We start from the raw sequence: 24282 nt of genomic DNA on the forward strand, positions 1-24282 counted from the left end.
GAGGTGTTTTGATTCACCTGTATGGTCATTTTGGAGGATGTAGTTAATGGTTCTGATTCTGACAGGTGTTTTTTATTTTGTCCACCCCGTTGATGTCAATAAGGGCTAAATACCAGGTAAACTTTAGCCTGGATGCCAGCCGAACTTAGCCCCGCCCACAACATTTGAGGTTGGGAATCGGAGTATGACGACGTCAGGCTCTCTGCATAATGTAATGTATTAGACTGCATTAGTGGTAGCCTAGGTAAACCTAATAAACTGGCAACAGTGGGTTTATGCTGTGAAAATAAGTTTTTTCTTGCACACGTCAACTTGGACAGAGAGGAGCGTCGTGTATTCATGGTTTTATTGCATTAAATCACTTTATTGCACAAAATCTGTCATATATGTAAAATCATATGTACCCAGTCTTGTTTGACAAGAGATATGAAGTGTTGCTTGTAGATCTTTACACAAAATGTGACAGTGGCAACAGCAGAATACTTAGGGGTAATTCATACAAGCATCTGAGAACAGATATGTCAATTACATTTGGCTTATGTATATTGTAGGCAAATGTATAACAATTAGCTATTTTTAAAGCTTAAATGTTGTTCCAGCACAGGATGTGACGGCTCTAAGATACCCGGCCTTTTCACTACAAAGTATTTTAGATCCGTGGTTCCCATCCTGGGGGTTTGGAATTAATCTAAGGCACTGTGAGTTAATTACCAGAGTAGGAGACAAGCAAAAACTAAAACTGCTACACAGTTACATTCTTCTCTGTGTAGTTTAAGGCTGTATAGTTTTACCTATACTTGCCTGTATGGAATTATTAAAATGAAATGGTCTAAAAGTGGAAAATCCTTCTGAGCTGCTCACAACTTGTGCAGCCTGTGATGAAAGGTAACAAGTAGATGTGACTTTGTATTAAAGCTTAACAAAGCCAAAACGTTAGGGAACCACTGTTTTAGACGATGCTTACCCTTCATGCACCGCTCACGCAGTCACGTACTGAACCTTTTCTTGCAACAAAAAGTATGACCTTCTCTACTTACATAATGGTCCTCATACCAACCTCAGTTTAACCAGAACTGAACAATCAAAGTCTCTCTTTCCGATAGAAAGAGACAGGATGAGTGTGTGTGTGTGTGTGTGTGTGTGCGCGCGTGCGTGCGTGCGTGCGTGTCACTCTCTCTGTCCGTCCGTCGGTCTTTCTCTCCGTGTGCCTGATGGCGTGTCAAGACAGCCAAAATCACCATGAACCTAGGTGTTTTATTTTGGTAGGTGTTTTATTTTTGTAAAGTATCCGGCTGCACTGTGGTCTTCCTGTATGTGATTACCTGCCTGGCTTGACACATACGCTCGCGTCTCGCGCAAGAAATAGAGGAGACGCCGAAACTAAACCTAGCTCATCGCTGCAACACGTGGGCCGCACATTTTCTTTTTGGATGGTAGGAGAAAACTCACGAATATTCATTAGGGAACTCATCCCTGAATGGCTAGTACTCGTTTGCCTGCTCTGGTTGGGTTGGTTAGGTTTAGGCAAGAGGAGTGGGATTGGTTACGGTAAGAATGTCAGGGCGAGCCAATCACGGATGAGTCTTCCCCTACCACCCTACGAAAAAAGAATTTCGCACGCGGGCCAACGCGGAGCTACGCGGCCAATGTGAACGGACAGATTCGATAACATATGGGGCACAGAAATAAAAATAGCTGCTATACACGACCGGTGTGTTCCCATCAAATCCCATTAAAAGACCAAAACCTCAATACTTTCCAACTTCCTTATCCTGTCTGTGGCTCTCAACCCCAAGCCAATTTGTTCCTATTAGAGTATCAAATATATCTCAAATATACTGATTAAAATGAATAAATAAAAAATTAAAAACTAAATAATTTCCTCAAACAACTAGGCACTAGTTTTTAGCAAACGTAACCACAATGTCGGTCTGAGCGTGTCTTTTTTTTATTATGTAATCTGCGTCCGATACTTATTTTTTATTCTGTATTTGTATTGCACATTAGCCTTTTAGCACAGAGAGTATACCACCCCCACATTTCACTGCACACATTGAAAATATGAATATGTGACCAATACATCTTTGAATCTTGAGCTTAAATCTTGAAATAGTGCATTTGTTGGGAACTATATTCAGCCCCTTATTTGCTAGTCACTCTACAGCGTCAATATTAATTGTAATGTAAGATGTTGTTGGACAACAATGGAGGAATACGCTATCAGGCTTTAGTTAGTCTACACAGACAATACTTGTTATTAGGATCAATTCATTGTTGGTTTTCATGGAATCCTAAGAAATGTAGAATATCACCAGACTTTAACTTCCTTTCACTAAAAATGACCAACTAGCTTTAGGCTGAAAAGAACTTAAAACATCAGTTTGCTAATGTCTACCTTTACATGCTGTATTGTAACTTGGAACCCAAAGCATTTTGTGGATGGACCCGAGTGAAAAAGTTTGGAAATGACTCTTCTCTTCTCTCTTGTGTGTACACATATCAGGGATCATCTTAAGAAGGATTCTTCTTCTTCACATAGTGCCGCAGGTACTGGATAGCCGACAGCGCACTCACATTTGCTAGCAGAGCTGAACAGGATTTCAATAAAGGTTACTTTGAAGAAGTGGATGTCAATTCACCAAGTTATACAGTAGGCTACATTTCATGTTCAATAAACTTAAAGCCCCTGGAAACGTGGTTTCACATAAGTGTTTCCCATTAACAATTAATATTCATAGTTATTTTATTAAGTGTTCAATACTCAAAAACTCAAAAAACAACTGTCAGATTTTAAGTACAGTATTGCTAAACTCTGGTGCACAGAAATACTTGACGTCACCTTTCAGGAAGCAGCTGATGGAGAGAATTTGTTTTCAGGGCATTTCATGTTTGTATTTTAGATTATATAGATATATAGATTAATGACTGTAACAGCAGAATAGCAATGCAAGAAGTTTCATACCTGCTTTCCAGGCATCAGCAGTGTCCGGATCAGAGGATTTTAACACCCAGGAGGCAAAAGCAATGCAGACCAAACACATATCTGATTGCTTCAGCGTGGAGAAGAGGCCCTCTCGTCCTGTCACATGCACAAACACAGTAGATTTCATTTAATTGTAGTTTTGCATTGGGTGTGTGTGTTTTTTTTTCAGCCCGCTGTATGAGAGAGCTCAGACTTACTCGTTGTCTGTATAGCTTCCAAAACCCTCTGCTGCACTGCTAGCTCTCTAAACAACTGAGAAGGCGTTGAAGTGACTCTCCTCTCAGTGAGCACTGTTATTGGTGGATCCGCACTCTTCATCGCGATCTTCTCAGCCTCAACTGGGAACACCCAGGCACCAGATCTCCTGCACCAGATACTACCTTTGTCGGGAAAGTGAATCTTCCTTATCAAACTTTTCCAGCTATGAAATCCATGTGGGGCCGCTGCCCCACAATCACTCCCCTGGATGAAAGAGCGAGACACAACTCTGATTGGAGAGATGTCGTCGTCGTCGTCCTCCTCCTCGCAGTCTGCGCTCAAGAAAACATAGTTTAGATGTGGGAATGTGAGTTCTCTGACAGTGGGATGAGAACAGGAGAAAATGGGTATGGGTCTCTCATCGCTGCGCTGGGAATCGTGAAGGGAAAAGAACGACATTTCATCCCTAAATGTACAAAGAGTGTAGTCAAACACAGGAGCCACTGAGATGTCTTCTGGATCATAGAAGGTGACACACCGCGAGTCCCTCTTTGTTTTATTCTCTCTGAGTAAGTATTCAAACACTTCAGGGAAGGATACTTGATAATGTTCATCCAGAAAAGGTGGAGGCATCAGTGTTCCAACGCTGTCGCTTGCTTTTAAAACCACCTTTTCCTCCAGAGATGGACTACAGCTGCTGAGCAACAGACTGCTCTCATCATTCCCAAGTAGCAACTGCAAAGATAAATCCTCTGTGTTGAGAGCTTGTACGTTGTGCATGCTTTTGCTTTTTGTTATCTGTCTCGGCCATGCAAGTTCGCTTGAAATGAAAGCATTTGAGTCCTGATCCTCAAAACGTTTACTTGCGAAGTCCTCTAAAGGCACGGGTGTCTCCTTTCCTTCAGAGCCTGTGGAGTCCTCTTCCTCATGTGCTAAGAAAGGAGAGTCACATGTGCTTCGTTGTTTTTTGCTTTGAGGGTCAGGACTGTGGATCCTACTGGCGCCAAGAAACTGCCAGTACTCTTCTTCAAAATCGGAGGTGGAAAACTCACAGCTTGAGCGATCCGGCCTGGATTCGTCAGGCTGTGTGAAATAGTCTGAGTCAGCAGTGTCAGATGTATCCATCAGACCTCCATCAAACAAATTATACTCCGCAGGGTCAATTAAGGAGCTGTGATCGTCTACGCTTGGTGTCACTGTTTCTTGTGTTTCCCTGGGAGCGGTGCTTCTACCCATCCTGACCTGCAAAATGTCACGTATCGTCAATTTTTCCATTTCATCCCAAAAAGCAGAAATGGCGTACACAGGGCGAGCGTGGCCCGCGGCTTCGGCATATGTTTCAGGGCTGTCCGCCACAGAGCAGAATGTTACAGTTAAATCAGGAATGGGGAGAAGCTGATCTCCTGAAGAGCAATCAGATGCTGTAAGATTAACTTCATGTTTCTGGAGTCCAGGTGTGTTCGGGGGCAGCGTGCTGTGTGTGTCATTATCACATGTGAAGTTGTCATCTGGCATTTTGGCAGCACTTTGGCCAGCAGATGGAAATGTCAGGGTGGGCTGAACATCAGTGCTTTCATGACCTTTAGCGTTGGTAGCTATTACATTGCATGAGAGAATGCTAGCACAAGGATGCACTTCTCTGTCCTGCGTATTGTCTGCTTTGGTATTCTCAGTCAGATTGAATAGATGGCTGTTTTCTGCCAGAGATGATGAGCTTTGCAATTGTTGGTGTTCCACGAGAAGATGTCGAAGTTCCTCCATTGATTCAGCAGCTGACAGATAGCTTTCAGAATCAAAACTGTGAGTGGAGTAGAACTTGACGTCGTCCTCAAGCTCATCAGGCTCTACACTGTCAAACTGTGACAGATCTTTGTGGGGTGTGGATGCTGAGGTGCTTGCGTTTTGTGATGTTCTGTCTCTTGTTGGCTCAGTGATATTGTCTTTGGCGGCGTGAGACATCACCAGTTTTTCCGACAAATTGTCTTCTTCGCCAGACGTTGAAGACATTTGCGATGAATCTGAAATGCCTCCCATCTGAACTTTCTCAGGATCTTCTTCAGCACTCATATACCCTCCTGATTGTTGTACCAAGTTTTGGTTTGCTTGTGTGACATGCTCTGTGTATGTTACTCCCTCAGATTCATTTGTAGCTTTCATTATCTCAAACTTTAGGCTGCTTTCAAGCAATTTCTCTTGCCCAGGTCTCATGTGATCGTCCTTACGAGTTTTTTTTTGTCTCCGTTTTCTTTTCACAGAGGCGGCACACACTCGCTGTCGTGCAGGACCGTCATTCACTGTCACGAACCAGCGCTCTTTTTCTGCTCTTATAGCTCCTCCACTCACATCCTCGCTCACAGCTCTGCCCGTGGTGTGCGGCTCAGTCACATTCAGCTCTGTTCGGCTGCAAGAAAGTGGGTCAGATTCCTGCGTGGATTTGAGTTCACGAATGTCACTCTCCATTTGCACATCTCCATCTGATGACTGAACATTTAGTTGCTCAGTTTGCAGTGTGGTTGTGATGTTGTCATTTGTCTTCTCTGTGTTGTGCCCTGCTATGGGGATGGTGGTTCCTTCAGGATGATTAAGGCATAGTTCAGCTTTTGTTGTAAGATCATCTTGTCCTGCTCCTGAACCACTCTGAATAATCTCCACTGATATATACTTTACACAACCTGTGCAGTTCTCTACCTCCATGCAGCATCCTGCAGCGCTGCTTTCAGCGTCATCACGGTTTGCAGCAGAGCTTTGCTCTGGCTCCTGTTGGCTTGTGCCGAAAACTGAACTTGAGTTTTCCGAGTCCTCTGAATCAGTGAGGCTCAAGCTATCATGGCAGGCGAGCGAAGGCTGCAGCAGACAACACTCCTCACACTCCTCATAGAAGCTTGTCCAGTCATATTCTGCAATGTGGATGCTGTGATCTAAATCATCCATTTTGATACCTCACATGCTCTTCAATCTGAAGAAAAAAGAGGAAACATGAGGATCAGTGTTAGAAGGTTGCAGATTTAGGTATTTTGCATGCAAAATGACTTTTTCTTATATCTGCTGGTTTCGAAGCGTCACAGTTGAAGACAGAAACAGACTGAAGAATATAGTCAAAACCTGCCCTAAAATTATTAGTGTGAAACAAAGAGATTTAAATTATCTTTGTAATCAACAAATCTTGCGTAAAGCAACAAGCATTTTGTCTGCTTAAGATCATGTTGTTCAGAGTGAATTTTCTCTGTTGCCATCAAGACGTCGATATATTTGACCTGCTTTTAAAACTAATCGCTACTCTAATTCTTTTATCCCTTCTGCAATTCGACTTTTAAATGGATGAAATCTATATTTTTATTTTTGTTTATGTATCTACTCTCTAGGGTGTAGGCCTATATGTAGGCTTGTGTGCTGTATGTATTGTAGGTGTGTGTTGTCTGTAGCTGCTCTAAACTAATTGCCACTTGTGGGATTAATAGAGTTATTGAATTGATGAAATGCAAGAAGTAGCAGTACATCCTTGGCATCCTCACTAAGTTATAGTTGTAGTTCCATCAACACATTTGAGTTAAATATAGAGCGTGCATTTGTCTTGAGCTCAACATTGCTTGTCATCAGCTGTCATTAGGAAACTGCTGTGCAAAAGGCAAAAAAGCTCTTGTAAAAAGCTTGAGAGGTTTTAAAGCAACACCAGAGCACTGTGGTCACAAGCTCTATAACAGAGCCCAAAATACTCTGGTCATATGACCTGATATGAAAAAAATCAGCTGTCCAATGTCAGGACACAACATACTGTATCAGCTTAACAAACATACTCGGTAGGGGTCATTGATGCAATGCGATATACGTAAACAAAAAAAATTAAATATGATCTTACTTAAAATAAAGCCAACTCAAATATTCCTCCTTATATTTTGTATTTCATCAACACAATTCTTTTGTAGTATTGTTTCAACTGCTCTATGTCAAAGTCATTGAAGGTCTCGTCTATTACGTTATTGATACAACATTAAGCCTTTGGCTACAGTTCATTCATGTTAATGTGTTTCTGTTGTAAAAAGAGACCTACCTGTTGCAGAAGGACGAAGCATCCAGTTTGAAGATGTCGGTACTTTCTCCCTGCAGGGACATTTCACTTCTGATGTCCGTCTGTCCTTGCTTATGTCAGACTGGGGCCTTGCACTCAGCGGTTATAAATAGAGTATGTCCAGTCACATGTAGCTGCAAACATCCGTCCCTCTATTACCAGAGGTATGACATTTCAGTACCCTAAAATACAAGCCCTTTTACAGTTATTAGAGGTGAGATCAATAATTAATTCCATTATTAACATTATATAAGTTTTAAAGATTATTTCTGGGCCTTTTATGACCTTTAATTGATAGGATAGCTTAAAGACCAGAAAGGGGAGAGAAGGGGGACAACATGCAGCAAAGGGCCACAGGTCACATTCGAACCCTGGCCACTGGCAAAGACTCAGCCTACATGGAGCGCACACTCTACTAGGTGAGCTATAGGTCACCCTGACACATGACACATTTTGAATGGATCATGGATATTTTATGTACACTACCGGCCAAAAGTTTGCGGTCACTTAGAAATTTCCATTCCACTCCATTACAGACAGAATACCAGCTGAGATCAGTTGCATTGTTTTTTTTAATCAGGGCAGCAGTTTTCAGACCACATTATGTGCTTACATAATTGCAAAAGGGTTCTCCAATGTTTTCTCAGTTAGCCTATTAAAATATCAGATCAGTAAACAGAGTGTTGTTTGATGTGCCTTTGGAGCATTGGATGAATGGTTGCTGATAATGGGCAATGTAGATGTTGCATTAAAGATCAGCCACTTCTTTCTTCAACAGTCGAGAACCCTTTTGCAATTATGTAAGCACATAATGTAATCTGAAAACTGCTGCCCTGATTAAAAAAAACAATGCATCTGATCCCAGCTGGTATTCTGTCTGTAATGGAGTGGAATGGAAATTTCTAAGTGACCCCAAACTTTTGACTGGTAGTGTATCTAGTGCATTTAAAATGACATCTGATCAAATGTCAATTATTTTCTACAAAGGCATGCATAAATTATTTATTTTTTAATTTGCATTAATAAGATTTTTTTCTCAAAATATTTGGTTCATCACACAACTGAGTATTTAACATCAAGCCGTGGTCTCCGGTCTTACACAAAAAACAACAACCTTGAAAACCCTTTGAAATCAAAAACATGATTGTGGGATTATACACCTGTCTTAAATACTATCAAATTTGTCCACTTTTGACATCCACTCTTCAGATCCTGTAAGTGTATGTAGGAGAGCATCAACTCAAGAAATCTTGAGATTTTTGTTTTAAAGAGAAACAAGTTTTTAAAAATTTATCCTAAAACAAAAACAGCATTAAGACTACAACATCACTGTCTTTACGCAAATGTCTCCATCTCCAAACATTAAGACTTGTTTCGGTATATTTCCTCTGTATAGACAATAAAAGTACCGTACTGAGTTAAATTAGTTTGGATATACATTACCACAAGTGAAAATAAAGATACTGTAATGTTAACAATCAAGATAAATTAAGTACTTTAATTCCTAATTATCTGGAATAAGAGCTAATCAATAAACCAATGAGGAAATTGAAAAGTAATCAGCAGAATAATAAAGAAATTATTTTCTGGCACACAGTGAGGCATTGTTTATTATTAGCAGCAGGAACCACAAAAGAAACATTAACATTATTCAAATTTGTCTTTGAACAATAACAGCTAACTAGTGTCACACAAAAAAAATAGCATAGTGAGAGTTCATATAACTGCACGGAGGAAAGTTATGGAAAGGTGCTTTATTTCTCCAAACTTTACATACATCTTTAGAACATTCTTTATGGCATTGAAACTAAAATATGTACTATACATCATTACAAAAACAATACATCATTTTGTATAAAACAATATGTACATGTCAGCTTATGGTTGTCTGTTCAATGGCAAAACAGGGAATATTCATGGAATGGTGTCTGCCTTTTTATCATGGTTCACTTCATGTTGCTTCACATATACTGATGACAGAAATAATTTTCACAACCTTATTGTTGTCAATATAATCAAACTTTATGTAATTAAATAGCAAATAAAACTTGGATATCTAGCCTTGTGAATTGTGTACAGTAAAGGCCACTGGATAGAATTCCAATTATTCATCACGTCATGACTATATGTTTCCTGGATGCATTTAAAGCTCATGATGGCACAGTAATCACAGAAATGGCACACAGTTTTGTCAATTTTCTTCAGACAACATTTGGCAAAAGTTTATAGTAGTCACGTAAATTCGACAATGCAACAATATTGTTGCCATCTATACAAAAAACATCTCATTCATACTTGTCCAACATTAGCAGATGACTTCAGACATATAAAGTGCACTAGGATTCATTTTATGTTTTGAGAGAGAAATCTATTGGAATTTGAATCTACTTCATGGAACAAAACTGGCATTTTAAAATGTTTTGTAGGATCACAGACCTTCATGTGAAAAAATATGATTCTGTTGAAAATGAGTTCACATCTCTCATGTTCGACTGGGTCTGTTGTGGTATGCAATTCATGATGCGTAATTTGTTGTACATGTGTAATACATTCCTCTTGGTTAAGCTCACAAAAAATAATAAATACAAATGCAATAATAAAAACCACAACCAATCAAACAATCATCCAGTCAGCGCCTACAGTAACTCTCCCTAAAATGTCCTGGTCCACCAGAAGAACTCTACTGCTAGACGCATTATTTATTCTGTTGGTCTGATTCTAAATCAGGAAAATTCAGTGCACAGCAAGAAAATGTAAATAAATACACACATGTAAACAACAGCCTAATTAACAAACACAGGCCTCTATCAAACGTCACTGGGCTATGACTTTGTCCCAAATTTTAAAAAAAAAATCACCGTCGCTGAACTTGGTCACTGGCTCGATCAATCTTTGCTTTAATAGAATAGTTTGACATTTTGGGAAATACGCTTATTAGCTTTCTGGCAGTGAGGTAGATAAGAAGATTGATACCACTCCTGGATCAATTAAAAATTTGGCTGTAGCCAGCAGCCACCTAGCTTAGCATAAAGACTGGAAACAGGGGGAAACAGCTAGCCAGGCTCTGTCCAAAGGCAACACAATCCACCTACCAGCACCTTTAAAGCTCAATAATCACAATGTTATATGTTGTTGGTTTAATACGAACAAAAACCAAAGTGGAAAAACCTTAATTCGTCGGAAAAGTCTGGCCCGCACGATAGGGATTGTGGTTTTTCCACTTTGGTTTTTGTAAAGATTAAAAAAAGAGGTACAACGTGTTAAATATAGAGCTTTCAAGCTTTTCCCTCTCAATGTCAAACTATTCATTTAACAGTCCTGTATTCATGTAATCCATCAAGTCAAGCGAACATGCACCGTCAAACAGCAGATCAAATTGGTTTAATAACTTAAAAACAAAAAGGAGTGATCCTGAAGTGCTGTTGGCGGGAGAAAAAAAAAAATACAATCCGACCAAATTTACAGAGAAATTCTGAAAACATTTTTCCTGGGATGATTAAGTTATCCTGTGAAAAAAACATTAATTATGTAATATAAGAGGCTGTGTCAAAACGATTGACAGTTTAGTTACTGGATTCTTTCTCAATTTCACACTTAAAATTATTGTTAAATAGCGATAGCGAAGTAAGAGCCCTCGTGACAAGAATGCAGCAGAAGCAGCTACAGTTAAATATGGCCACCTTCCTACAAGTCAACTCGAGGTCTTTCTTCACGCTGCTGAAGCTTCATGTGCTGACTAAATCTAACATCGTTCCTGAGCGTTCTCTCTCCTACCTGCCCTGGCACTCCCTCCCCTCCACCTCCTCCTTTTCCTCCTCCTACACATTGTAGACCTGGGTGGTGGATGTGGTGGGTACCGTGTCATTATTCAGTGTTGATGTTGCAGAGGGCCGCTCCCTTCGGACATATCTTGGCTTCCTCACTTCAAAAGAAACACAGAACAAAAGGGAACATATAAATCACCTGTGAGGAAAAAACAAGAGGAGACATGCAATGGAATCAGAGGATCTTTGCACTAACTATTTTTGCATGGATTGTGCTTTTAAGAACAACTTTTATGCCCAAGATCCCCTTTTTCTGTGAATACAAGCCGGTCTTTGCTACAACAGTCCTCGAGTATGGAACACTCCTCGCTAACGTTGCCAATTACTTGTGTGTCAACGCTCCTAGCCAAACATGTTTTGTACTCCAGTGTAATGTTATGACTACTTTGGGTTACTCAGTAGCTTCACACAGTCTTGCAACCTGTTCAGCAAGGTCAACGAGTTTCAAAACGTTTAGTTGATAGAGATAAGTGAAGTCGTCTTACCGGTCGAGGAGGGGATCATGACAGCCTAGAAGGGGAGAAAAAAAACTAATTATAACCATCCCTTTTTGAGACATTTTTACAAACAATGTCTTTGTACTACAAGAGAACATTGCTGAGACAATAAATACAGTCTGTCTTGACACAAGGCTCCACTGTGCGTGTGCTAGGAACAAACAATAAAATTGACTTACTGTCTCACTTGGTTGGAACATGAAGGCTGTAAAAGTACACAAAATAATTGTTAACAGCAATTATTACAACTAAAGCATAGCAATAGCATTGTGTTCCCATGCTTTTATATAGTGGATTTAATTGGTGGTGAGTCGACAAAACCCTGCCTGTATAATTACAGTGTAGTTTGTAGCTGTGCCGTTTTTACCTTTGTCGCGGCGGTAAAAGATGCCCGGGAGTCGGTTGGAGCGTTTGAGGTAGAAAAAGGAGGCTACGGAGAGGATCAGGAACAGGCTGATCAACAGTGTTCCCAGAAGAAGCGAGGCTGCCACACCTGGCCCTCCTGCTCAGAAACATCACAGAACCGGAAAGGGCTGATGAGAAACATGGTGAATATCTTACCGGCTGCTGCAGACATTTACATTTTACACCCTCATACACAGCTTATACCCATGGATTCTATTTATTTTTTATTCTACTATCAAACTTAAATTTCAAACTCATTTTGATAAATAAGAACTATATTACCCCTTAAAGTTGTTTTTATTGATTTACTTTAAAAAGACATTTTCTTTTTAAAACTGAATTTACAGTTTCTTTTCTAATAATTTAAACTAATTTACAGTATTTTTTGCTAATAATTTAAAACTGTTGAACATGACAGTAAATACCAAGAAATAAATATTATGGCCTACATAGGGAAATTGGTAAATCAGTCCATTATGACTGTGGATATCTTACCAATTTTAGGAATGACAGTAGTTACGGTTGTGTGATTTTTCCTCTCCATTGTATAGTCTAGTGAGCATACAAAGAGGGCACATTAAAAAAAATAAAAAAATAAAAATACATTAAACATTCAGATTTGTCTATTTAAAAGTAGACAGTTCCCAGTTATCCTTACTGTAAGTGCAGACTGTTATGTTCTCCAAATCCACAGCCGCGGAGTCACAGAATATGCAAACAGTGTTGCTGTTGTCAAGGACACGCAAGAAGCATCCTGAAGAATTAAAAACAAGAACATATTTCACATTTCTTTGCACTTGGATACCTTGGTACCAACACATTTTTAATTTCACCCTGCAATTTAAGTTACAAGATAGAAGTGACCATGAAAAAAATCTATGATTTTCACATGTTTAAGAGACAGGTGCTAAAACAAAGTGTTTCAGACAGAGGGTGAAGAAAGGAACATGCAGCAGCCATGGGCAGTATGAGAAAAATATATATATTTATTTTTCAAACATTAAAGCATGTAAACATGTTCTAGTATTAACCCCAAAATGAGCATAATATGGAACGTTTAAAACACCTCCTCACTGTCATGAATTAATCAAAGTATTTATATGAGATAGACTGATTAAAGGTGCCGTAGGTAGGATTGTGAAGATCCAGGACTTAGTCCCTTCCCGACTTTCTGCTAAAGCCCAAACGGTCTCCTAAGCCCCTCCCCCCACAAGGGAGAATTAATTTATGTGCATGAGCAGTGATTGACACGCTGATTAGAGGATTTGAACAGGGAGTTATACTGGAACATAGGGTCATTTTCAGCAAATATGACAGAAAGTTAGTTTTACCTACTGCATCTTTAATGGCCAGAGCACTGTGGCTAATCTAACTGATTACGATAAAATCATACTGATGTAAAAAGGTCAAAACTCTTAGTAACATGCTGTATATGTGTGTCAACTTGAATTGGAGCTGTTCGAAAACATCCACATTACCTGGTTCACAGTGTGTGTCGTTTGAACATGAATTGTTCACTTTCTGTTTCTCGCCACAGCACTCAAGTGAGTTCTGATGTAAAGCCTACAGACAGGACAGCATTCGCAGATTAATAAATCAGTGTTACAGTATCTGATCAAAGAACACATTGGCCCTTTGGCTGAGTAACATTCTTTTTCTACCTTAGTTACAGGTGTCTCGGGTCTGATAAGAATCACAGTTGCAGCCAAGACCAAAAGGAATGACAGAGCCATATTCAAACCCTTAAAGATCAAACAAACTCAAATTAGATACACATCAACGACTTTGACGAGGCACACTGAAGGACAGATAGTCCAACAGGAGAGGAGAATGATCAAACAACACAATATTTGACTGGTTGGATGTTTATCTAATAAATGTGTCATATTCTTAATTATTAGGATAACCGGAATAATTCTAATAAGTTGCTAATGTTCTGTCTTGTGGAATTTGCTGTTTATTGACCAAACTAAATATAATGAATACCTAGGGCTGGGTATCAAGTTTCTATACTTCGTGGAAACAGTTGGTATCAAATGCCGTGTCACATTTGTAGTCTTGCTGTTTTGTTGTCTTGCACAGCCAGCAATCAATTTTATTAACTTATTCTTTCTTATCACACACTTTTTGATCACAGCAACACAGTGGACAGTGGAATGCTGCTATCCCTACAAGGAGTGTATTAGTTTTAGTCAGTTTAAAACGTAGGTCATGATAATGCCTCTCTGAATGTATTCGCACTGGTCTATCCTACAAGTATTTACTAATATTATGTGGAATTATCTTTTTTTATATTGTTATATGAGCATTATATACACGCCCAGGGACAACAGGAAGGAAGTTAGCATTGTGCTATATCTGGTGCAATATATTTATTGTAAGCTGTCCCGGTTGACAACATTTATTTTTTGTTAGGCTTCTTTTGGTAAATGAAAAAGAGGTATTGTAGAAAGGACATTTAATGTCTAAATGTAAGGCAGCAGGTTTATGGGTATACTGGGGCAGAATCTGCAATACTTGAGCATATATATCTTGCAGATTCTGCACCAGTATCAAATAATTTAAACATAACTTTTGAGGTTTCTTGCAAGTATAAATAAACATAATATCAGCATATTATGTTTATTAGAGTCAACGTTAATTTATAAATTTTGCTCCCCGCCATATGTCACAAAACAGTGTACCACATCAGGATTTTTAGGTGAATGTCTAAATTTGTGTCTTATAAACAAAGTGTATTGTAACTGCCTAAACTTGCCTGATATTACAATACATTTGACAAGTTTCCTTTCTGGCTGAGGATAGGTTAAACACATGTTTGATATTGGTCAGTGTTGTAACCCACAACCACGAGTTTGTATAGCTACACAGCTTACTTTGCTGTCTATCTTTACACCTACGTTTTTAAATGCGAAATAATTAAGCAACATATTTAATGTTTCAGAAAATGGCATGACATGTTCTAACGTCAGTTGAGTTACAGGATACAACCAAGGTGTTTAGCTAACGTTAGCTAGCACCTGTCACTGGGATGAAGTTAAATCGTAACTGTGCTAGCTAGCAGTCAGAGCTAAAATAATGATGTCGGCCTAAGAGATACAGATTTGCTAATCTAACATTATTTAAATATGTGTTACATTATCTTGCATGTACAATCCCAGACATGAGCAGCTGCACATAACAAAAGTTAACTCACCAGCCAAACAAGCACTAGGCTTTGGCCTGACCAAACTCCTAGGTGTGGTTTAATGACCGTCAGGTCAGGTCCGCCGCAGAGCTATTATCAGAAAGTCACTTTAGGTTTTGGCAGATCTGTCATCAACACACCTCCGCAGTTCAACCACAGATAGTCAGTGCGCAGCTCATAGCTACCTGCTTGATTTCATTTAGCACGGACACTTCCGGGTAAGATTTCCAAAATAAAACTCTGACTGTGTGTTTTTTAACATGTCTGCGTAGAAAACCTAAATAAATAAATAAATACATATAAACGAAGATTCAAATTAATATTAAAAATAAACTGCTACAACAACAACAACAACAACAACAACAACTACTACTACTACTACTACTACTACTACTACTACTACTACTTCTAACGTCACTACTACAACTAATAATAATAATAATAATTATACGAATAGGCCCATAATAACACAAATAAAATAACAGGAGTAGCCTACTTGGTATTTAATTTCCAGATTTGCAGTATTGTTTGTTGTATTATAAAAAGCATAACAATAAAACCTCAGGGTGAATTATTCTGGTGCGTCATAAAAAGGACACAATATCGTCCAATAAAGCACATACAGTACAATACTGTGAAGTTAAATGGGAAAAGACATTGGATATCAATATGTTTCTGAAATGTATGTAACTGCAATGTGAATGAAATTGAATATTATTGAAATGAAAGGTTACTTTCTGAATTTAAATTCAGTTTTTTTTTGGCTTGTCTGAGGAAGCCAATAAATTGAATATATAGCTACACTGGATAAATAAATGTGATAGAGCCAATAAATAGTAGTATGTAAATTGTAAGTTAAGTTAAGTTTAGTTGAGTTGTTTTGGTCCTGTCAAGTTGTATTTTGGACTTTTCGACGGCCTTTGAATGCCGCTCAGCCTCGCTCTGTCTGGAAGGTCACTTGGCGGGAGACTTAAACCCTCGCGAGCTTGCTTACTGTCCGTTTTTTACTTCCCCCTCTTCATCACGGCCTACTGTAAGCCTACTTAAACATATTTTAGGGTTTAGTATTAAATCCACGATAACCATTGTTCACTAAATGTAGGATGACTAGCAGGGCTTGACGGATTTTTCTAGCTAAACAGGTAAATACAATTTTAATCCATGTTAATTAAAGTTAGCTAGTGAAGCCCTTAATGCTAACTTAATGTTAACTAACACTAGTCTCGCATTGCCTACACCTATCTCCATAGCGCTGTGGATTAAACTCACGCTAACTCGCATGATTAATTACAAATGACAGCAGCTGAATTAATGAGCATAGGAAGACATAGCTTGCTGAAATTGCTACTAACTTATCTTTACAAACAGGTCATCAAAGGCAATGAATCATACAAGGAACATAAAAGAAATGCTGAGCATACCAACTGGAAGCAGGTGGGATGCTTTTTTAATAATGACATCAGCTATTTCTTCTCTCCAACTGTGAATAATGTTATATGACGCTGTGGTTAATAGTTTTTAATCTGAAAAAATGGTGTAATAACTCTTGACCATCAAACCCTGCATTTGTAGAGCTAATGTTTAATGTGTGTGTCTGTGTTAACCTGATTTATACAAACACTTTCTCTGTTTTGCTGCACCAACTCATTTTGTGTTTGTGTTTTCTTTACTCATCAATACTTGTGGGGTCAAAACAAGCAACAGAAATATGTCCACTAGCGGCTACTCCAGTTTCACAGACTCTCAGGTATTCTTTGGGTCTCAGTTTTGGCCTGAAAATTCTCAAGGCATGTCTCAAGATATGAGTTTGTCAGCCAGGACATCCCAACAAAGTTCACAAGAGGTGAGATTTATCAACTTTATCTTAAAATTGGTTGTTGGTGGTTGTTGGTGACGTGAGGAAGTAATATCTTAGAGTACCCAAATGCATAGACAAACCCCACTGGTTTAATGGCGTTATTACTTACATGCATTTTAAGCTATGCTACACTCATTTTATTTCTAAGTGAGCAGAGTAATGGGTCTAATGCGACAGCTGATGTGGATATTTGCAGGTGTGTTGTTGTGAGAAAAGTTAAAAAAAGATTGGATGCTATTTGCGAGCTACCACCTTTTTGTGCTTTTGTTCCCATTAGTAATTTTATACACAAATATGTTTATCATATATATATATATATAGATAGATAGGTTTTGGCAGTATGACAATATTTAATGTGATAGAGATTTCTTACATCAGAGATTTTGCTATATTTTTTTACCATAAGTAGCATGCAATGGAGTGGTGATAGCACAGTGGATATGACACATGCCTTTGGTGTGGGAGCTGTGGGTTCAGTTCCCACTGTGATACATCAACCAATGTGTCTCTGAGCAAGACACTTAACCCATAGTTGCTCCAGAAGTGTGTGACCTCTGACATATATAGCAATTGTCGCTTTGGGTAAAAGTGTCAGCTAAATGACATGTAATGGCAATTTATTCTTATATTGCATTAAACATTACTGTAGGACTCTTTAGTCCACATAAATGGGCAATGATGATTCAGTGTAGTAATTCAGCCACCTGTTTCTTTGCATTATGTAAACTTTTTCCATTTGGTGGATAACATATAGGAAAACTTAAGGCCATGAGTGAATACAGTTTAATTAATCATCATCACTCAGATTATGTGAAAAATAGTTTCTTAACCTTTTTTGTTTGTTTTGTTTTTATTTAGGGAAGTGACCCAAAGTTTTCAAGCAGTTATCACACTAAACCCTTCCTATTTGGAGAATTAAAGGACAAGAGCAAAGCCTTTGGAATACTAGATAAATTTGAAGAGGACAGGAAAAAGGCAAAAGAAAAAACTGACGGGTACATTTCAAAATCACTTGAAACATGCAACTCACCTTGAATTTATATTTGTGGGATTATAAAAAGGAGTAGGCCTAATCACTTCTGTCATTTTAAATCTGTCCTTTTTGCTCTAACAGTGATCTTTTAGCCAAAGAATGTTTCAGTTTTCAAGAAACTCTCAACAATGTAAGTGATCATAGGCATCCCTTCTGTTCCTTTTTTTCGATTACACAGCTCCTCTTTTGTAGATGTAAAATGTGAAAAATGCTGCCATGTTTTTCAGATCCAACAACTGGTTGCTGGCACAGAGAAAAATACTGCTGTGTGCCAAACAGTCCTTGCGAATGTTGACAATTTTGCATCAACATGTAAGTTTCCTAATTTGTTGATAATATGTATTTCTTGTTGAAATGATTGGACTGAGAGTTGCTCTCAGCATACTGTAGATCTGGTTAAGGCAGTTAGCAAACATTTATTATTGCCAGTAGATGGTGCTCTTTGCCCAATGATCAAACATTGATCACCCATAATCTCCACTAATTTTGGAAAATTACATTGCATTTTTACATTGTATTGACTTCAGTAGGAAGTATTTGTTTTAAAAATGCATTTATATCTTTTTATTCTTTCATTCTAGTGCACAATAATCTTAACAGTCTTCAGTGTGACATTTCCCAGCAGTTTGAGACTTTTTTGAATAAAGTGAACTCCCAGAAGGAGATGATGACTGAACTGGAGGAGAGGGTGCAAAAGGTGAATAGTATGTATTTATCTTATGGTCAAGATTGCTGCAGTTTCAATGAGGAGAAAGTAGTTGTGGTTAATAAATGTGATTAGTAATGACTGTTCATTTTTACCATTTAGAGTGGGGACACCACAGCAGAACTTGGTTCAAATATGCAAAGCTTAAAGAATAGTTTGGAGTGTCTGAGAGAGGAGCAGGAGAGAGAACGAAACATGCTTGAAGAGACTCTGAAGCTGCTCACCACCTTAGTCTCGAAGCACTCGGCCAAACCCAGCCCTGAGAGAGTGACAGACACTGCCATCCAGACATCACCAGGGCTGGAGCAGCCTTTCTCCAACATCCTGCAGGAGAACAAGCTTGAAAGCACACAGCTTACATGTAACTCATACAACCATGAGCACAATCCGGCTAAAGTTCTCCCTCAGGGTCCCAGCTTTGTCGCAGGAAAGAGGAAATTCACTCAGAGAAGCAATAGAAGGCGCAAAAAGAGGCCGCTGGTGCTCTCACAAAGGAATAAGCGCATTGTGACGAATGAAAACAGTCGACCCCTCGTGAACTGTGGCAAACAACAAAACGTTTCAACACCTCTCTGCGAGCGCCGTGATCCGAACACGGTAACCAGCCAAAACAGGGAGGCGAGATCTATAGCTGAAGGATGTTTCATCACCCCTCTCAGCTGCTGGTCTCAGGACAGCAACAGCTCTGTGTGCCTTGCAGGAATCGAGCCCGTCTTAGAGAAGCTCTCATCTGAGTCCGAGACAGGGACCCCGATGGAACCCGAAGGGTTCTGGCAGTTGTTTGACATGGATTACAATGTAGGCTTTTAGAGGATGAGTAAAGGACTCAGAAGAGTGAAGCATTTGTGTTCTTATTTTTTACAGTAAAAGCCAAAAATGTTTGTTATATTTATTATTACTTGTGACCTATGTCACCTACTAAGTTGTAAAGTCATTCAGTTTTTTTGAGAAATTCAGAAATTATTTTTGTCTTTGTCTTATACTTTCAGTGGAAGAGCTGTGGATGTGTGTAAAGAGATACTAATAACTAGTGAGTTTAGGATAGACTGACCCACAAATACACATATTTAGTTTACAAGTTTTTCTTCTGACAACAAATATTATAACATTAAATGTCTCTGCATGTATTCTACTGAATTGACAATGAAAATTAACAAAAGAAATTGAGTTTTTGTGTTCAAATAAACAACCATGTTCCATAATATCGCTAAGGTGCATGTTTATTGCAGAAAAAAACATTTTATTATACTTAAGCAAGCATACCACAAAAAGAACAAACAAATGGATTATTACAATATTAAATAATCAGATGTATATGCATAGTCCATAATTATGACTAGAGCTGCAACAAGCTGTTACTAATTAGTTACTAATTACAAAATATCTTCTGGATGCAGCTTCTCCAATGTGACAATTTGCTGTTTGTCTTTGTTGTATAGGGCAGTAATTGAATTTAAGATTTTGGCCTATTCGGACAAAATATACAAACTGAAGATATCACAGTGCCCTCTGAGAAACTCTGATGCAATTTGTTCACTATTATTTTTTTTAACATTTCATACTAAACAACCACGGAAATGATTGGCTGATTAATCTATATTGAAAATAAGTGTCAGTTGCAGCCCTAATTATAACTATAGTGTATGTTTAATTTCAAAGGAAATACTTTCCTGGTGTTGCTGATAATGCTATGTGCCACACAGCTGCATGGTTTCAGGAGTTCAATCTCTGCAGGTGTTGCACAATAAGATAAAAAAAAGACAAAAATACTGTATTTACAAATGATCTTTCTATTCTCATAAACCTGACATTCTCACATAGCAACATGCAAATCATTAAGCGTAGATCCTATTTCATGCAGGCCACTAAAATATTTTCTGCTTGCAAAAATGAATGCCTTTGGCCCAGCAATAAGTACATTAATAAATAATTTATTTTGCTAATTCTCCCATAAAGACTTTGACCTGATCTGACAGGGGTGTCACTGTTTAACCAAGTCTGCAGGTGGGGACATGAGTCCTCTTGGGTTGAGTTTTGCCACTAAGCAGACGTCATAGTTGTCATGCATTAAAGCGTGCCGAGCCACCACTGTCCACCGGTTCTCCCATGGGTCTAGCTCCAAAATGTCCTTTGTTATATCATCATGGCGATCTAAATAGTTAAGAAACAGAAAGGGTAATACAGTCACTTGGAAACATCTTTCAGACACTTTTCGTTCATTGGATATGGATATTCTTTCATTACCTGCTCCTTTGTAGTACCCGCACACATAGATCTTGCCTCCCACCACTCCTGCGTTTGAGGCATTGGTGCGCAGTGAGAGTTGTGCAGATGGGAGAGGAGGTCCGTCCCTCCAGTAATCTCCATCTGGGTTGTAGATCTCCACAGCATCGAGGCAGCGGCGTGATTGCCCACAGTCGACACCCTCACAGCCAATACCTCCTGCAAAAAAGGTTTTTATCACCAGATTCTTACATGAATCAAAGCAGTTCAATGCATGTAGCAGGATCATCACACTAGTGTGTCTATATATGTATACCAAGAGAGATTTAAAATTTTAAATAATCTTACCCATCACAAAAATTTCACCATTGAGTACAACAGCACTGCAGCGGTATTTTGAGTACTTCATGGGACCTAGCTCTGTCCACTTATTTGTGTTTGGATCATACTCCAGGAGGCGGTTACTAAGACGGTCAGGCTCATCATCCATCCGGTATGACTGGATGGTTGAAGGGGAGGTAGTGTGTGACAAAGCAGAGCAGGTGCAGTCAGAGAGGAGTCACATACAGATACTGTAAGAGCTCATATGAAATGTGCACATGAAGTCTGATCTTCTAGAGTTCACAACAAATGCTAAGAAGTTAAAGATGTTTGACATCACCTGAGGCGTTCGACCACCCATCACATAAAGGCGATCTTTCATCTTGACCACGCTGTGATAGGCCAAAGGCATAGGCAGGGGTGCTGCACTGCGCCAAGGTCCTCCTTGCAGAGACCATCGTTCTACACAGTTAGTGATGAGAAACTGATCCTTCAGTTTCATCTGCCCACCCAGCAGATACAGAGTGTCACCCAGTGACCCCACGGCATATGAATCACGGTACTCTGCTGACGTCAGGTGCTCCCAGCTTCCTTGGGCCTCTACTTTGTACCTGGCAACCCAAGATAACAATCAGTAACCTCTGTGTGTGTGCAAATACAGAGTTATCAAATGTGACACCTAATATCTTACCTGTAAATCTCAACATTCATGTCCCTTTGTCGGGCCATTCTTCGTGCACCTGCCTCTCCTGCCACTATTATGTCATTTCTTTCAGTCACAATTCCAGCACACACATACCCCAGAGCCTCTGCATAGCGAGGTGAAGTGATATAGTAGGTTCGGCCTGTGGATGGGGCATAGCAAAAGCTGCGCTCAGTATAGTTCCCATATCTTGACCTAATCCCACCACCATCGTTTCCAACACAGAGCAGCAGATCTGTGGTCTCCATGCCGTACCGCAGCTTTAGTTTGCGTGGGGCAGCTGAGGGATGCATCGCTGTGGTCTCCAAGGCTTTATTGAGCATCTCTAGACATTCAGCATCAGCCAGCAGGGCCGTGTTCCTCTTCATCGCCTCTCTTAAATAGTCAGGGTTTATCAGTGGCAGACGGACCTTCCTCAGTAGCTCTGGAAGGTGCAGAACACGGACTTCTCCATCCATCAGAGTGCTGTGTTTGACCCAGCGAAGGACCACATCCAAGATGGTCTCTTCTCGTGAAACATTAAGGTCATCAGAAGTCAGGAGCTTTCCCAGCTGATGGGCCTCCAGCTCCAGGACCTCCTCATTTTGGCAGACTTGAACAAAGTGCTGCCTCAGAAAGCGCTGAGCATGGTCAGCCAGTTCCTCTGCACCGAGGTCCCTGGCAAAGTAATACACACCAAGGCAGTTGGAGGCATCCATGTTCTCGGTCATGTGCTGCTGACAGCGAGTAAAGACGTCATCCATCTGCAGCAGAAAAGCTGCAATAGAGATGCCTTGTACATTGCCGTTAGTAAGAGGAAGATCTGAGCAGTACATGTAGTTCAAGAGGAGGGACAGGCTGTCTGCAGGGGTGTCACGCAGGAATATTTCTCTGGTGTTGCACTCACGTAGGCCACATGTGAACATCACACGGAAGTATGGACTAAAGGCGGATAGAACAACCCGGTGACAGGGAAAGCTAATGCCCTCAGCAACCAGCACCACATCTGTCAGATGCTCACTCTCCCTCATCTTCCTCAGCTGGTCCAGCAGCACCAGCCCATGTTTGGCTGTAAGATCCATTTTGCCTCAACGTTTTTAATCACAATAATATTTCAAAAGTTACACAGGAAGTTTTATGCACTCTGGTCAGGAGGTTGTCTCTAATAGAAAAACAAAAACAAAAACAAATGTTGAGCAGTCATCAATATGATACCAAACAGCAGTTTATTAAGCACAGGCTAGTTTGACATTTACTTGTAAGCACAGGCTAGTTTGACATTTACTTGTAATACTAAATTTGCTAGTCAAATCAAATCTCTTTTTTATTTTATGAATGTTTGTGTACGTATTTGTTAACCTAAGGTTTCCTGACAATGTAGATAAAAGATAGTATGTATTGTATTACCTGAGTAACCATAATAAATCAATGTAACATTAAAAAGATTTTAACCATTTAAGCATATTTAAGTAATACAAAACCCAATTTTTATAATAGCTAAAAATGGCAAACCTATAGCGATATTTTCATCAACTTCAGATATAAAGCAGCCACCATTTTAATAAACTACATTTCCTAATTAGCCTTAGATATAACAAATACTAGCAAAGTTCACTATTGTCCATATAACGTGCACTCCTCTAAGTTAGCACTACATCTGTCCACATCCTACAGCATTCCCTTGTAAAAGCCTTACCATACATCAGCTCCTGTGTTTTCTTTGGTCTAAAAAGACCAGTAAATGTCCATGTTTTTCATGTATTGTTGATGTTCCCAAATGTGTCAGTCGAGGGTCTTAGAGATTGTTTGAGCAATTGCAAGAGACAAAGATATGTATGTATGTACCCCCTCTGCTGCTGTGGCCCTCTGAGCTACTAACCCAAAATAGACAGTGTTGTGGCAGACAGCAAATAGGTCAGAAGGGTTTGAGTGATCAGAAGCGAGTTGGTTTTTAAGCCATGACAGTGACAAATATTGTGATCTATTTTGACATTCCTAATTTGACTCATTGACATTATGTTGTACTATGTGATGAAAGTAATTCTCTATTCTAGTTTGTTTGCCTCTGTCACGTGTCTTGCAGCTCTGGAATGACTGAAATGAATCATTGGTCCTAGCTCAGGTTCAGGTTTCATGACGGCACTCTCTTAAAGGCCCAGTAGGCTATAGTGCATGCCCACATGTTGCAAAAATCAGACCTTGTCTATTAAGTTTGATTCATAAAATCAAAGATCTTGAGATTGTTGCACCAACCACAATAAGTTTGTAAACTAAATGTATGTAAACATCTTAGTTTCTG

General features: G+C 39.3%; 4 protein-coding genes across 7 annotated transcripts; 1 reads left to right on the forward strand and 3 right to left on the reverse strand.

The window, feature by feature from the left end:
• Positions 1-329: 329 nt before the first annotated feature.
• On the reverse strand, positions 330-7314 carry perm1b (PPARGC1 and ESRR induced regulator, muscle 1b). The gene is made up of 4 exons (XM_028575475.1): positions 7230-7314; positions 3181-6137; positions 2963-3079; positions 330-2588 (listed from the first exon to the last, which is right to left on the reverse strand). Exons 2-4 carry the CDS (start codon positions 6110-6112, stop codon positions 2512-2514), a joined length of 3126 nt encoding a protein of 1041 aa, XP_028431276.1. The 5' UTR covers positions 6113-6137; positions 7230-7314; the 3' UTR covers positions 330-2511.
• A 1525-nt stretch (positions 7315-8839) lies between these two features.
• On the reverse strand, positions 8840-15372 carry c4h1orf159 (chromosome 4 C1orf159 homolog). Its single transcript, XM_028576010.1, has 9 exons — positions 15170-15372; positions 13635-13715; positions 13452-13536; positions 12632-12727; positions 12469-12525; positions 11936-12070; positions 11748-11773; positions 11557-11581; positions 8840-11169 (listed from the first exon to the last, which is right to left on the reverse strand). The coding sequence occupies exons 2-9, from the start codon at positions 13704-13706 to the stop codon at positions 11066-11068; spliced, it is 600 nt and encodes a 199-aa protein (XP_028431811.1). The 5' UTR covers positions 13707-13715; positions 15170-15372; the 3' UTR covers positions 8840-11065.
• Positions 15373-16106: 734 nt separating this feature from the next.
• Positions 16107-19963, forward strand: ccdc36 (coiled-coil domain containing 36). 4 transcript variants are annotated; one of them, XM_028576510.1, is made up of 8 exons: positions 16107-16193; positions 16529-16594; positions 16859-17003; positions 17877-18013; positions 18133-18181; positions 18279-18363; positions 18633-18748; positions 18860-19963. In XM_028576510.1, exons 2-8 carry the CDS (start codon positions 16542-16544, stop codon positions 19565-19567), a joined length of 1293 nt encoding a protein of 430 aa, XP_028432311.1. In that variant the 5' UTR covers positions 16107-16193; positions 16529-16541; the 3' UTR covers positions 19568-19963. The 4 variants fall into 4 exon arrangements, with proteins under 4 accessions (XP_028432311.1, XP_028432313.1, XP_028432310.1 ...); XM_028576512.1 differs by having other exon boundaries at positions 16865-17003; XM_028576509.1 differs by having other exon boundaries at positions 16114-16302.
• Positions 19964-20016: 53 nt separating this feature from the next.
• kbtbd12 (kelch repeat and BTB (POZ) domain containing 12) lies at positions 20017-23849 on the reverse strand. Its single transcript, XM_028576289.1, has 6 exons — positions 23680-23849; positions 21993-23145; positions 21642-21912; positions 21329-21479; positions 21002-21199; positions 20017-20908 (listed from the first exon to the last, which is right to left on the reverse strand). The coding sequence occupies exons 2-6, from the start codon at positions 23063-23065 to the stop codon at positions 20739-20741; spliced, it is 1863 nt and encodes a 620-aa protein (XP_028432090.1). The 5' UTR covers positions 23066-23145; positions 23680-23849; the 3' UTR covers positions 20017-20738.
• Positions 23850-24282: the final 433 nt, after the last annotated feature.

Source organism: Perca flavescens, chromosome 4 (genome assembly GCF_004354835.1).
Source record: "Perca flavescens isolate YP-PL-M2 chromosome 4, PFLA_1.0, whole genome shotgun sequence".
NCBI lineage: Eukaryota > Metazoa > Chordata > Actinopteri > Perciformes > Percidae > Perca > Perca flavescens.